This window comes from Felis catus, chromosome C1, assembly GCF_018350175.1.
Source record: "Felis catus isolate Fca126 chromosome C1, F.catus_Fca126_mat1.0, whole genome shotgun sequence".
In the NCBI taxonomy this organism is placed as follows: Eukaryota; Metazoa; Chordata; class Mammalia; order Carnivora; family Felidae; genus Felis; species Felis catus.
Window position 1 is genome coordinate 30501472 of NC_058375.1, and position 15623 is coordinate 30517094.

The window sequence follows — 15623 nt, forward strand, 5'->3', positions numbered from 1 at the left end:
TCAGATGATGCATGTGCTCTGTCCCTTAGGAGAAAGAGCATTAGAAGGCCTGATTACAGTCCTTTTTGCACTGTTAACTACTCACTGGGTGAATTGGACAAATCTTTAAGCCTTCAGGGTTAGCTTTCTGTTTTGTCATAGTGAGATAATTATTCTGCCTACTTTACAAGGTTATGAGGCAATGCTTATGAAAAACTTTAAAACCACAAAGTGCTACGTGTATGTGTCGTGTTTACTATTGATACTTAAAATGTACCTGAAGATTGGTCTTTTACTGAATATAGTACTATTATCAGTCTTGATGTGATTTTTTGCCTGAGCGGCTTGTTCTGTATATTTGTGTAGGCAAAAACAGCTGGAAGATATCCTGGTTCTGGCCAAACAATTCCATGAGACAGCTGAGCCTATTTCTGACTTCTTGTCCGTCACGGAGAAAAAGCTTGCTAACTCAGAGCCTGTTGGCACTCAGTCTGCCAAAATCCAGCAGCAGATCATCCGGCACAAGGTAGGGAGGAGTTGTCATAAATTAGAACACAGCACTGCAGTCAGAAATCTCAGAAGTTAACTGTCTATAGCAGTCTAGAAGATATGTTTGGGGGGGGATATTTTAAAGTTTAATTTGAACTGTGGTCAAATTATTCATTGACATAGTCACATCCTTGAAGTAAAAGTAACAATTGACTAATAGGCTGCCATCAGAAAAAAAACAGCTTTTGTTCTCAGTTTTTATATTATTTTTGCCCTTTGGTAGGTGAACTTTTTCTATTATTTAATTTATTATATCATTTGTTATTCATTGTTTCATGTTTACTTTTCATTTATTTTGTTTCTGTTATTCATTTTTTCCATCTGGATTTCCAGGCTCTGGAGGAAGAAATAGAAAGCCATGCAACAGATGTGCACCAGGCAGTCAAAATTGGGCAGTCTCTCTCCTCCCTGACATGCTCTGCAGAACAGGGTGTGCTGTCAGAGAAGCTAGACTCCTTGCAGGCCCGATACAGTGAGATTCAAGACTGGGGCTGTCGGAAAGCAGCCCTGCTTGAACAGGCACTGTGTAACGCTAGACTGTTCGGGGAGGATGAGGTGGAGGTGCTCAACTGGCTGGCTGAGGTTGAGGACAAGCTCAGTTCAGTGTTCGTAAAGGATTACAGACAGGATGTCCTGCAGAAACAGCATGCTGACCACCTGGTATTCATGTTTTCCATTTTTATTGGTCATGTTACTAAGTTATGTTGTAATTCTGATTCATGTTTCTCTTCATTTCTTTCTCTTTTAATTCCAAACATTTCGACTTCATTTTATACATAAGCACATAGTTATAGACTTGTTGCTAAGTACTAATCTATTTTTTGATGAGTCCATGGAAATACTCGTACTTAACAAACTGAGTCAATAATTCTAGAAGATGATCCAGAGTACAGTCAGGGACCATCTCAGTTCCAACTCATGTTTTACATCATTAGGTAATGTATCACTCAGTTTCCATCTGAGAAGTTTTATGAAAGAGAGTGTAATGTGACAAAGCCAGAATACCTAAATATCGCCCTAGGTTTGACCATGTAGCTGTAACTTCTAAAATATTTCTAGAATTTATGTGCCCAAATTCCAAGGATTATTTGTCATCTTAATGGAAAGAACAATTTTCTCTTTTCATCTCCTTTTTATGAAATTTCTTTAAGGGTAGTAAAAATAGGCAAAGCAGTTGTTTTGTTGTTTTAAATAATCTAAGATTCTTCTGATTCATTGACTTCAAATATTAAGAATTTTTAACCATGATCCTGATTTAACTCAGCCTGTTCTTGCTGACTTTCTTCTCTTGAACTTTCTGAGTCTTGGTTTTGGACACAGTAGACATTTTTGCTGAATTCTACATCTGCCTTTCTTAGGCTCAGGTTTGGTACCAGTAGATTGGTAAAACTGATTTAATCCTAATATCTTCTTATCTGGTGCAAGGGATTAGCTTGCCCATAAGTATCAGATTTAATTGTTTTTGAGTAATAAATAGGGTAACCAAAGAGATAAGGAATAACATAACTGAGGTATAAACTAAACTGGTATTTGTCTCTTTACTTTAAACTTGGTCTCCTAAAGGTCTCACCTTTCTTTCCCTTTGTTGTGCTGTAGTTTTAAGATTCATGCTATTCTTTCCTTTCAGGCTCTAAATGAAGAAATCATTAATAGAAAGAAGAATGTAGATCAAGCTATTAAAAATGGTCAGGCTCTTCTAAAACAAACCACAGGTACTTTGAAAAGTGCATCTCTCAGCACCTCTGCAGTCACTCAAGCACATGTCCAGGGAAATAAACATCCTGCACTAGCCACTACTCTTTGTACGTAGAAGAAGTTCAGTATTTATTTACTGGTTGTATTACCATGTGCTCCTGGAGGCTGGCAGCCTGGGGTCCTGTTTCCTGCTAAATCTTTTGAAAACTAAAAGATATTATCTCACATTTGGTTATAGATGATGACTCCCCGTGCTCTCCAGTATGTCCAAGGCCAGCATTCACCAAGAGGTGCTGGGACCATTTAGAAACACTTGCAGTTGAATTCAGATCTTAATAATCTCAGAAGTGGCTTCTTTTATCAATTGGAAGGCTTATCTCCCACTTCCCATAGTGTGGGATTCTAGGTGAAATTGCTTCCATAGGGAGAGAGCATCTATAAAATTTAAGCTCATTTCGAAGAAAGGGGGATAAAGGAGACTCCCTCATATCCTCTTAAATATAAATAATTATACACTGTCCCCACAGGTGAAGAGGTATTGCTTATCCAGGAGAAACTGGACGGAATAAAGACTCGCTATGCAGACATCACGGTCACCAGCTCCAAGGCCCTCCGAACTTTAGAGCAAGCCCGGCAGCTGGCCACCAAGTTCCAGTCTACTTATGAGGAACTGACTGGGTGGCTCAGGGAAGTGGAGGAGGAGCTGGCAGCCAGTGGAGGACAGTCTCCCACAGGGGAGCAGATACCCCAGTTTCAGCAAAGACAGAAGGTGAACTGAGTTTCATGCTGTAAAGGGAAAGAATTTTTTTTTTACCTCTTCCAGTCCCTAAGTTCAAAGGTTTAAGTGTCATCACCAACTGTCTCAACCTTAAATCTAAACCAAAAAGTTCTGCCTGCCTCCTTTCTTGTTTGCTCTTGTTTGCATGGACAGTAAGATTTGACATAAAGGCAGACTTATATAAGAGCACTTGTTATGGTCTGAAGGGAAAAAAAAAAAAGACTGAATCCCAGATCCCTGGGAAGTTTTCTTCACGTGTAACATTTTAAAATTGACTTCTGTAACTCATTCTCTAGAGAGTGCTTCAGGATTCTGTTTGATTCTCCTACAGGATCTAGTGCAGTTCTGGATGTGCAGAAATACTATGTAGGTACTTATTGACTTAAAAATGCCCTTGGCTAAAGTACTTTATCATTTCTATTGAAGTAAGGAGAAAAAAGAAAGAGGCAGTATTTGTTCTACCCAGAGATAGTGTGACCCAAGAAGTGTTGCAGACAGTTCTAAGCAGCAGCTAAGCCTGAAGTCAGGCTGTGGAATGGTTGAAAAATCTAAGACAAGAAAAAAAATAAGTGGAGGAAGGAGGTCAGAGCCCTGCTGGGATGTGTGGTAGAGATAGCACTTTCTACCCAGCACAGCTGCTAATGTGCTTAATTTAGCAAGGAATGGCCTGAAAACTTTTTTTCCCTCCTTAGGAATTAAAGAAGGAGGTCATGGAGCACAGGCTGGTGTTGGACACAGTGAATGAAGTGAGCCGTGCTCTCTTAGAGCTGGTGCCCTGGAGAGCCAGAGAAGGGCTGGATAAACTTGTGTCTGATGCCAACGAACAGTACAAGCTGGTCAGTGACACTGTGGGACAAAGGGTGGATGAAATTGATGCTGCTATTCAGAGATCACAGCAGGTAATGTTTATTAACACCTCTACAGTAATGTTTTAGGCAGCAGGGATATATGTGTGAAGCACAAAATTATGACCCACATAAATACAGGGTCAGAAATAAGGATAATAAGAGTAAGCTAAATCTGATCCAACAAGTTATTTCAGTGATTGGAAGTGATTGGATAAAGATATGTGAAGATGGGTCTCAGTTTGACCCAAAATATTTTTGTATTTATTATTTATTTTTGAGGGTGGGGGAGGGGCGGAGAGAGAGAAAGAGAATCCCAAGCAGGCTCCATGCTGTTCGTGCAGAGCCCAACATGAAGCTTGAACCCACTTGAACCTGCTTGAACTCTGAAATCATGACCTGGCCGAAATTGAGTTGGGACATTTACTTGACTGAGCCACCCAGGCGCCCCGACCCATAATATTTGACCCTTTTTGAGCAGACGGGAATTTGTGATAGAGTCTGTTTGAGCCCTCTTCTTAGCTACTGACCGGTTAAGAGGCAGATTCTGATAGTAGATAATATCTAGGACCAGAAGGTCCAAATGCATCCCATCTTAGTTTGACATAATCAACTGTTTTAGTATTAGCTGGAAGAGGGGAAGGAACCAAGAACTATAATTACTATCAAATATGTTAACCAAAATAGAGGTATCCAAAATAGAACCTTCTCAGTAAACACAGGTGTCCTATTTCCCTCTATCTTTTTTCCTTCCTGCTTTCTGGAAAAAGTTATTTGCTTTCCTTTGTAGCTGGATACATACCTATTAATGTGTCATGGTGCAGAGTAAATATAACATGACTTCTTGGGTTCATAGTAATAAGCAAATACTTTGTGAACCACACAGAAGTTTGCTGTGACTCTCAAGTGCATCCCCAACATGTCTTTATTGGTATCCCTACCCTTGACCAGATACTTGGGTATGAGATTTATCATGCTTGGGAAAAGCCTACTTTCCTCTTTAAATATTGGTGTTTGTTGGCACAGTTGAAGAGAAATAATTGGGGGACCTCATTAAACAGTCACATAGAACAAGTTCTTAGTTTTCTTTGTTTCCACAGAACCCTTTAAAGGTTTGGTGTTCTTATGCTTCTTCAACTATGAGAGTACTTCCAAGTTAGCTTGACTCAGCTGTCTGTTGCCATGTTTAACCATGCGTTTAAACATACGGCTAAAACTACTGTTCAGTGTATGGGTAGGAAACAGGATTGGCAGATGGGAGAGAGCACAGCCTCATAAAAGCATTGTGATTAGAAGTATAGTCTTAGGAGTGTCAATTTCCATTGTTGTTTCTAGCTGTAGGATCACTAATTGAATTCTATGACTTCTTTATAAAGAAGTTGAAATAGGATCAACTCCTATTTGTTGAAGTATAATCAGTTACAAATTATCTGCATCTTGATTTATGATTTTATGCAATTTTCCCCAGTTTTGGCTTTCCTTTGTAGAAATAAACCATATTAGTAAAAATCCAGGCCTTTCTGTGTTGAGGAAATGGTAATTCTAAGGAACATAATTTGTTCATTTTTCTTTAATATGCCTATTAGTATGAGCAAGCTGCTGATGCAGAACTAGCTTGGGTTGCTGAAACAAAACGAAAACTGATGGCCCTGGGTCCAATTCGCCTAGAACAGGACCAGACCACAGCTCAGCTGCAGGTACAGAAGGTAAGTGTAACACTGACATATCTGCTGTGCCCTGAGCTAAAAGAATCTTCACTGGTTTAGAGTAACTACGAGAGTTTCTGACTGCCACAGGTTGAATAACGCAGTTTCATGATGGTGGCTAGAGATTTAAGATAATTGGTAAAATGAGGAAGAGATTCTTTTGCTTTGTGAAGAGGGAGCAATAGGCCCATTAATCCAGGAAAGAATAGTTAGCAGTTTTCTGGATGATTTTTAGGATAGATGATACTTTTGTAAGCTACTAAAAGATAAGCATGGAAGATGTATGGATAGGCAAAGTGTCAAACTTTATAGAATAGTTTTGATGTGGCTTCATCAGAGTGAGGAGTTTTTCATAAATTGTGTCTAATAACATTTCAGTAACACAGGCTTGGGGTTCTCTTACTTTGTGACCTAACTGTAGTTCACTTTCAAAGGCTTTCTCTATTGACATCATTCGACACAAAGATTCAATGGATGAACTCTTCAGTCATCGTGGTGAAATCTTTGGCACATGTGGGGAGGAACAAAAAGCTATATTACAGGTGAATTGCATTTATTTATTTACCATGTTTATCTTGTCTTGATGGTGGTGAATCAGTACAATTGTGAAATGACAAGGTTTTTCCCCCTCTGTCACTGGTAATGGTATTAAAGTGCAATTTGATGTTCTGGGGGGAGCCATGTCCCTAACCCTATGTGCACAAATGTCCAAACAGTCCTACCAGAAGATGTGAAATACATTGCAGGTTTGTTTTCTTTATAACAGAGGAATTGCTATGTATCTTCAGTCCATAGGGGTCTTTGAGTTACCTCTCTAAGTATCTATGATAGATTTTTCAGACCCATATGCAGATATTCTTTCTTCAGGCCCTTGTAAATGATCATACCCATTTCTAAAAGGATTGGCCAAGAGACTTGTAGATCAGTTTTGCTTGTTCTTGTAAAAGTTATGGTTAACCACTGTTTCCTCCGAAATGTTCATAAATTGAACTACTCATTTTAAACATATGAAGCCTAAGTGTCTGGTTTGTGAAGACATTTTTATCAGAGGAGAAAAGACAAGTCAAAGTTAGTGGGCAGAGGGTCCATTTCAGCCCCTGAGATGTTCTGTCTTGAACTGACCTGCCATAATAATGCTATGTCTGAGGTTGTATGTCATCTCTAAGAGGTTATGCTGTGTCGTGCTTGCTCTGTTTGTCTTTGAAACTACTTTCATGTGTTAAAAAGTCTAGAAACAATACATATATATGATAAGAAAAAATAGAAAATTCAGTTAAGTATAAAGAAAATAAAATCAGTTGTAATTTTGCTCAATTAATCCATTTCTGGACATTAAAAAACTGAAGAAATTCTTTAATTTTTTATGGATATATACCTACATTTTTTCCTTAAAAGAAGGGTTCGTGATAGTAATAAGTTTTATATTTTGTTGTTCATAGGAAAAGACAGAGTCTCTAATACAGCAATATGAAGCCATTAGTCTGCTCAATTCAGAGCGTTACACCCGCCTAGAACGGGCACAGGTCTTGGTGAACCAGTTTTGGGAAACTTACGAGGAGCTCAGCCCCTGGATTGAGGAGACCCGGGCACTGATAGCACAGTTACCTCCTCCAGCCATTGATCATGAGCAGCTCAGGCAGCAGCAAGAGGAAATGAGGGTAAGGAGCAATCCAGGTTTTATGCAATGGCAGAACTCAAAATTGGCTCTACGCTTTATTTTAAAACAACATGTTTTTTAGTGCCTACCAAGTGGAAGTTCTGTGTTATGAAGTTAAGTCTTAATTGGTTAGAATTTTTGCGCGCGCGCACACACACACAATACATACCTGAATTACTTCCTTTGTCCTTAATATGAATCCATTAAAGAAAAAGAGCATGGAGATGTCAGAAACCTGGGTACTGCAGAAATAAAGAACTAAGTAAACATCAAGGGTATTTTTAAATCTTTCCAGATATGGTGGGGCGTCACGAGACTTGGGATATGGTTGGGTGGCTTTTTCCATTTGGGTAAGCCCTAGCTGGAGTGAAACAATGTCAGAAAGCATTAGCTGCATGGACTTTAGGGAAAAGGGAAATTTGTAGACACTTCAACTAATGCTTTTACCATTAAAGATAGTTTTTAATGTCTCTCTTATTTGTGGCTAATGGCTTGCGCTTATTCTTTTCTCTGTATTCCTATACATGGATAGATATAAACTGGAAGGAGCCAGCAGTAGAGTCAAGGAGTGGTTGGATTACTAGAAAAGTTGCCATTTGTGCCTTGTCCTGCTTAATGTCTCTCAGTTTGAGGAGGGGGACAGATACTTATTTAACCATGCAAATTATAGTGCATGGAAGTATTTATATGTACAGAAGAGGGGGATTAAACTTGTATCAACAGGGAGGGGGAGGAGGAGTGAGAGATGATGTGTCTGGGAAGGCTTCCTGGTGTTGGGACATCTGAACTGGCTTTTGAAAGTTAAGAGAATTAGGTAGTGTTAGAACCTAAGACTTAGATCATTTTTTTTTTCTTTTCCATAAATGGTGCGATGCTGGGACTTGCTGGTTTTTAGCAATTCCATTTTTTCCTCTCAAAGTTGATACGAGCTTGGTACAAAAATAATCATTTTATTTTCTTACATAGCAACTCCGGGAATCCATTGCTGAACACAAACCCCATATTGATAAGCTGCTAAAGATAGGCCCACAACTAAAGGAGTTAAACCCTGAAGAGGGGGAAATGGTGGAGGAAAAATACCAGAAAGCAGAAAACCTATATGCCCAAATAAAAGAGGAGGTGCGCCAGCGGGCCCTGGCTCTGGACGAGGCTGTTTCCCAGTCGGCTCAGGTATGTGTGTGTCTTTAAGTCCTGTTCCCTTCAACTACCCTTTAGTCTAAGCACGAGATCTCTGTATCAGGTGTGCCTCTGTGGTCTGGAATGTCTAGACCAACGTGCAGATGATATGTCATCAGTAGATCAGGAACCTGTGCCTATTACATTTTCATTCCAAGGAACATTGGTATACCAACACTATGGCTGGTTGCAGGGGGGAGGGGGGTGTCTCATCTTGGCTGGTATATACTGTCTGTTGACAGTTTTCTTGAAAACTTTTCTATTGTGATGAGTCTTTAGCAGGGATGATTTTGGATAAATTCACCTTGAAGCAACAAATGCGTCAAGAAAAGTGAGATTCCTATCAGCCTCTTACTTTCGAGATTTGGAAGACAGCACATTAGTTTTCTTACTCAAGAGGCCACCAGCTAGCTCCTGGTGCAGAGAAAGATGCTTGAGTAGGGAGAAGTAAGAGCCAAAGAGAAACATAAACCACCAGCAGTGGAGTTTAAAGCATGTAACTACATACTTTTCAACTAATATATTGCTGTTAGTGGTATTTTTGTCATGTCTGGGTATTTTATTCCTATGTTTAGTGTCAATATTCTTGGTTAATATTTGTACTTACTCAAGTTTTTCCCCCCACCTTCCGTCCCATCTCTCACTCACATTGTGGAATGTGTTACTTTGTGTTGTTGCTGCCTGCTCCTGTCCTCCCCACATCGTCACATTTCATTGTTGTGTTGACCGCGCCCACCATTACAGATTGCAGAGGTAAGGTACCCACCCCTACTGGGATTAGGGGGTTCTTATGAAGCTGAGAATTGAGAAGATTTACTTTTAAGGAAATTGCCCTTTACTGTCGTGGAAGAAGTTTTATTAGTCTGGTTTATTATGCCAGTCTCACTTGGGGCAAAACCTAAACGTGAGGGAGCAGCGGGGAGTGATTTTGTCAAGGAAATCCCACTGTGTCTCCCATGTAAGACACTAGAGTTAAGCTTCATTGCATTGAATCCAAAGTTGGTTTTAGAGAACTTCTTAAGGGGGAAGAATATCTGCATTGCACCCTTTTCCCCCTTCTCTGCTTCAGATTATAAATGAAAATTTTATAATTACAATCATGTTATTCACAGTACCTGAAAAGCGGGAAGGTAAATTGTTCTTTTAGAATAAGGATAGATTTGGCCTTCTTTAATTACCTTTCATCATGCCGACCTTTTCCTTTCTCACTATTACGTATAGTGGGTTATTAAATTGCATGCCAGGATACTTTTAATCTCTAAGTCATGTGGCATATTGAGTTCCCCATCCATTTACACAGTTGGTAGAGGGCCTCTAACTTGTTGGTCTAATCTGTTGCATGCAGCTGTCATCTGAAATGTTGACACACTGACTCTCACCAGTTTCATGGTCTTGTCCCTTCCTTGTCACACTAGTTGGGATCAGGGAAGTACTGTGACAGCACTAATGACTTGAGTCGATTTCTGGCATATTACTTGATATCTTTTTTGTTTTGAAAATAAACGTTTACTTTCTTTTTTTGATGGGCCAGCACTGGTGTGCTATGCCCAAAGCAGTCTCTTAGGCAGACCTAACACTTGACAGCCATCGGGCTAAGCCGAATGCAAGTTACCAGAAAGAGTAGTAGATTCATAACCTGTTATTCCCTAACATTTCCCGCAGAAATGTGATGAAGTAGTATTGCTGTGATGGCTAACGTTCCAACATCTGTTTAGTTCCATGATAAAATCGAGCCTATGTTGGAGACTCTGGAGAATCTCTCCTCTCGCCTGCGTATGCCACCGCTGATCCCTGCCGAAGTGGACAAGATCAGAGAGTGTGTCAGTGACAACAAGAGCGCCACCGTGGAGCTGGAAAAGCTTCAGCCTTCCTTTGAAGCCCTGAAGCGCCGTGGAGAAGAGCTCATTGCACGATCTCAGGGAGCCGACAAGGACTTGGCTGCAAAAGGTGCTTCCTGAATCTAATTATTGTTAAAGAAAATCAGTAAAGTAAATTCTAGGCTGTGCTTACTCCAGCATCCCACCAGATATACTTCACTGAATGTAAAGGCAGTCCCCAAGTAATTGGAAAGTCATTTAGAATTCAGAACACATCTCCCCATTGAAACAAGATTACAATTGGTAGCTGGATTCCTAGGCCAGGAAACAGATGCTCTTTTAACCCCTAATATGAATTGCAGTGTCCAATGTAGGCGGAGCATAACTATCTTATAGAACACTTTCCATAGGAAACAGTGAGTTTGACACAGAACACTGGAAATAGAGTTCTCATCTCAGCCCCTTTAGAAGTTAGGTCTTTTGCACTTGAGCAGTACCTTTGTATTAGATGATAACACATTTCCATGCCATCTCTGTGATCTCTTTATGTGGGAGACCACCATAAGCAGAAAATACAAATGTTGAAATAATAATAAAACAAAGGTAAAAAACTATCCTTCAGGTTATAAATTTGTAGAGCTTTTTAAAGGATAATTTCAGGGGAAAATGTGAGAACTGGGTGAAATTTCTGATGAAGTGGATTCAAGTACTCAGAGAAGTCCCATTCATATCTGTTGTTTATTCCCTCAGAAATCCAGGACAAATTGGATCAGATGGTATTCTTCTGGGAGGACATCAAAGCTCGAGCTGAAGAACGAGAAATTAAGTTCCTTGATGTCCTTGAACTAGCAGAGAAGTTCTGGTATGACATGGCGGCTCTCTTGACCACTATCAGAGACACCCAGGACATTGTCCATGACTTGGAAAGCCCAGGCATTGACCCATCTATAATCAAACAACAGGTTGAAGCTGCTGAGGTAAGACAGAAACAAAACCTTGTCTTTTATGTGTTTGTCCTCTAGAAAATCACTTTATCCAAGTATATTGTGTTAACTGCTTACCCAGGCCTACTCCTTAAGAGGTTGTTGTTATTGTTGTTGTTTGTTTAATAGGACTTTTTTCCACTTGAAAAAAATATGCGCTCGTTATAATAAAGATTTCTCTCTTTATACATACAAGTTTCACCACCTGGATACACTCCTACAACCTCTGTAATTTTGATATAGGGTAGTTCCATCACTCAAAAGTAATCCTTTTATCAATTTTAAACTTAATTCAAATTAGTAGAATGTGCTTTCTGATTTTAGTTCTTTCCATAGTGTACGTTATTTCTCAGGTAAATTTCTTTTTTCAAGTAAATTTCTTTAATGTAGAAAAATACCAGATAGAAAAGAAAATAAATTCTGGATTCATCATCCAGAGATAACTGGATGAGATTACTTTGACCTACCCTTTTCTAGTCTTTTTGGAGAGCCTAGTTTTTATGAAATGCATTTTTCATCTCATTTTGTCTCTTTAAGTAAAGTCCTGCCTATCTTGATATTTTGTCTTTTATTTCCGCCATTCTCCCCCCTCCTTGCCCCTGTCATTGCCAGTGCATGAACCAGTTTTTAGGATCTGGCACAGAACGGACTTTCTCCACAATTATACAGCCTAGCATTTCTATTATGTTAGTCTCTCAGCTCTGAAGTTGATGACTTGTACTATATTATTTTAGCCTTGTTGATATACTTCCCCATGATAGACTTCTGGCTGTAGATCATAATCTCCTTAGTGGGGGCGCCTGGCTGCGTCAGTCGGTTGAGCATCCGACTTCAGCTCAGGTCATGATCTCAAGGTTTTTGAGTTCAGGCACCATGTTGGGTGAGCTCAAGCCCCTCTCTGGGCTCTGCACTCTCTCTCCCTCTTTCTGCACTTTGTGGCATTCTCTCTCTCTCCTCCCTCCACTCAAGCATGTTCTCTCTCTCAAAAAAAAAAAAAAAAAAGAAAATCTCTGGCAGCTGGAAGGATAAACGTTCCATAAATTATTAAAGCTCATTAGACCTTTCCCAGACTATTTTTTATGTATTGTGACATATATATAAATATATTCCATATATACATATTGTGTGTGAGAGAGAAAGAGAAATAAATTGAGTCTGAAGTTTCACTGTTTATATAAGTGAAATATTAAGGACATTGAAAGGCTTCTGTGAAATTGACAGTTCTGTTCAACATCTGCTGTTGATGGGGGTATAAATTACATTTGCAAAGTTTGGGAAGTTCTGTTCTGCTTTCTGTTTTGGCTTATGATCTGTTCATTTACATGTAGACTATTAAGGAAGAGACAGATGGTCTGCATGAGGAGTTGGAATTTATTCGAATCCTTGGAGCAGATTTGATTTTTGCCTGTGGAGAAACTGAGAAGCCCGAAGTAAAGAAGAGCATTGATGAGGTATATGGAAAACTGGATAAGGAATTCAGATGAAGCATTAGTGGACTCACACAGAAGAGGGTTATTAATTAAACAATCTGTTTTCCCCCCAGCTGAATAATGCATGGGAGAACTTAAACAAAACCTGGAAGGAGAGGCTAGAAAAGCTTGAGGATGCCATGCAAGCTGCTGTGCAGTATCAGGACACTCTTCAGGTGAGAGGCCACACAGTGGCCACCATAGAAATAAGTTCCATGTTCTTTGTCATATTTTGGATCCAGCATCTGAGTGGATCACCTTTACAGGACTGGAGCATTTTCCAAACTAAGACAGTGCTGTTTTGATATTTCCAGCTGAAGCTTTCCACTCCTAGTGAGAAAAATACCTCCAAATTTCTACGATTCTTGCCATGCTCTTCATCATCATATTTATCCTCAGGGTGGCTGTACAGTGAAGCAGGCCTTATTGTGCAAGTCATTGCTTGCCAAAAGGTTCCAAAACCAAGTTGCCTTGAAGCACAGCTTGGCACAGTAGTTTCACCACATCCTGAGCTTGCTAGGTGGCCATGACAAATACTCAACTGCTATTCACATTTAGTTTTTCCAGAGTTTAATTTATTTTGGCCATTATCCTCATAACACTGGTTCTGTTCTTAAATCCCCATATCACTGGAATAAAGATCATTATCCCTTACCTCTGACCCCCACCTGAAAACACAGACGTCACAAGGTACTTTAATTTTTGTCCACTTATGTCAGCAGAGATAATGCTAATTCTCTCCCAACTCCTTGTGTTCTTTTGGTTTTTGACTGTTTGTATTTCTGTCTTAGGCTATGTTTGACTGGCTAGATAACACTGTGATTAAGCTCTGCACCATGCCCCCTGTTGGCACGGACCTCAACACTGTTAAAGATCAGTTAAATGAAATGAAGGTTTGTAAATAGGAATGGCTTTTGAAGAAGAGTTGCTTATTTTTTGTTTCTAAAGATTTGGTTTGATGTTAATATTAGTATGTCTTTGATAGGAGTTCAAAGTGGAAGTTTACCAGCAGCAAATTGAGATGGAGAAGCTCAATCACCAGGGTGAGCTGATGTTAAAGAAAGCTACTGATGAGACGGATAGAGACATTATCCGAGAACCGCTGACAGAACTCAAACACCTCTGGGAGAACCTGGGTGAAAAAATTGCCCACAGACAGGTGAGGCAGATGGTAGAGTGCATCAGTGGACAACTAGTTCCTTTTTTCTAATTTCCTGGCCAACATTCCTTTTATGTCTTTTTCTGAATAGCACAAACTAGAAGGTGCTCTCCTGGCCCTTGGGCAGTTCCAGCATGCCTTAGAGGAACTGATGAGTTGGCTGACTCACACTGAGGAGTTGTTGGATGCTCAGAGACCAGTAAGCGGAGACCCAAAAGTCATTGAAGTTGAGCTCGCAAAGCACCATGTAAGTGCCCTCAGTTTTCATCTCTAAGCCTGTTGCCTTGAGACCCAATATTGTCACCAGAAGCCTCTGGATATTGTGTGTACCGTTGGGAGCTAGGCTTGATGATATCTGTGGAGCTAAGTTACATTGTTCAACGTCTTTTAGGTTCTAAAAAATGATGTTCTGGCCCATCAAGCCACAGTAGAAACAGTCAACAAAGCTGGCAATGAGCTTCTTGAATCTAGTGCTGGAGATGACGCCAGTAGCCTAAGGAGCCGTTTGGAAACTATGAACCAGTGCTGGGAGTCAGTGTTACAAAAAACAGAGGAGAGAGAACAGCAGCTTCAGTTGACATTGCAGCAGGTGCGTGTATTGTCCAAGTTAGGGAGGTGGAGCTGTGCACATAACATCGGAAGAAAGCCTGTCTGAGTCAGTGAAAGGAAAACAATTTGGAGAATGTCTCACCAACCTTCCTTTCCCCACCCCAGCCCCTGCTCCATGTCTTAAGAAGATGGTTAATTCTGTGCTGGAACTTGTCTGGGAAGAATAGCTTTTGATTGAGTGATTCTTTTCAGATTTGTTTGTAGCCTTGTCTCTTTATTTACTATTCAAAGTTAGTTAGTAAATCTTTGCCATAACAAACCTTACTCACAGATTCAGTTATTTTTTTTTTTTTTAATTTTTTTTTTTTTAATTTTTTTTTTTTTCAGCGTTTTTTATTTTTATTTTTGGGACAGAGAGAGACAGAGCATGAATGGGGGAGGGGCAGAGAGAGAAGAAGGAGACACAGAATCGGAAACAGGCTCCAGGCTCTGAGCCATCAGCCCAGAGCCTGACGCGGGGCTCGAACTCACGGACCGCGAGATCGTGACCTGGCTGAAGTCGGACGCTTAACCGACTGCGCCACCCAGGCGCCCCTTCAGTTATTTCTTAAATCAAGTGAGGATCCCCCCCATGTCCATGTTCAATAGTACTTCAGTCTGTTGATTGATTCATCAGGTTATATCAGGCATCTATCATATATTACAGTGAAGTCCAAAGGATTCTGCTAGATTCCAAAAATAAATAAGTATATTGGCCCCATGCTAATCCAGCAACAGAACAACCCTGTGAGCAACCCAGAATTCCTCCCTCAGGATAGGTTCTTCATGTGGTCATTTAGGAAGTCTACTTTTGAAGCTGAGAATTGACTGCTGACCTTACTGATGTGTCTTTTCTCAAAGGCCCAGGGTTTCCACAGTGAAATTGAAGATTTTCTCTTGGAACTGACTAGAATGGAGACCCAACTCTCTGCATCTAAGCCCACAGGAGGACTTCCTGAAACTGCAAGGGAACAGCTTGATACACATATGGTAATGGAAGCTTCTTGAAGTTGAACATAATCCCCTACTCAGAACTTTCTGAATTCACAGACCTGTATGTATCTAGGAGTCTACAAAGCAGCACATTTTTACTGACAATATAGTATGACCTTAAGGATTACTGCTTTTTACGTGGGCTTTTAAGAGCCCCTACCACAGGCAGCAGTGGTGACAGGGAAGCTTGACTGGAAATACATTGGTGAGCTGTTAAATTTTGAGTTGG

The 15623-nt window shown here is 40.1% G+C and overlaps 1 protein-coding gene across 29 annotated transcripts in view; it reads left to right on the forward strand.

Moving 5' to 3' along the window:
* The window catches only part of MACF1 (microtubule actin crosslinking factor 1), a 331616-nt gene that overhangs the window by 283765 nt on the left and 32228 nt on the right, over positions 1 to 15623 (forward strand). For 16 of the 29 annotated variants that reach the window (XM_045035584.1, XM_045035582.1, XM_011284718.4 and 13 more), the window contains 19 exons: positions 346 to 505; positions 862 to 1188; positions 2156 to 2240; positions 2751 to 2992; positions 3694 to 3900; positions 5433 to 5552; positions 5987 to 6094; positions 6992 to 7210; positions 8176 to 8379; positions 9130 to 9138; positions 10101 to 10332; positions 10953 to 11179; positions 12514 to 12636; positions 12729 to 12830; positions 13446 to 13547; positions 13640 to 13813; positions 13905 to 14060; positions 14205 to 14402; positions 15263 to 15391. In XM_045035584.1, the coding sequence (XP_044891519.1) occupies positions 346 to 505; positions 862 to 1188; positions 2156 to 2240; positions 2751 to 2992; positions 3694 to 3900; positions 5433 to 5552; positions 5987 to 6094; positions 6992 to 7210; positions 8176 to 8379; positions 9130 to 9138; positions 10101 to 10332; positions 10953 to 11179; positions 12514 to 12636; positions 12729 to 12830; positions 13446 to 13547; positions 13640 to 13813; positions 13905 to 14060; positions 14205 to 14402; positions 15263 to 15391 (3124 nt within the window). The remainder of the gene's footprint in view (positions 1 to 345; positions 506 to 861; positions 1189 to 2155; positions 2241 to 2750; positions 2993 to 3693; positions 3901 to 5432; positions 5553 to 5986; positions 6095 to 6991; positions 7211 to 8175; positions 8380 to 9129; positions 9139 to 10100; positions 10333 to 10952; positions 11180 to 12513; positions 12637 to 12728; positions 12831 to 13445; positions 13548 to 13639; positions 13814 to 13904; positions 14061 to 14204; positions 14403 to 15262; positions 15392 to 15623) is intronic. The other 13 variants (XM_045035590.1, XM_045035591.1, XM_045035592.1 and 10 more) reach the window with 3 other exon arrangements.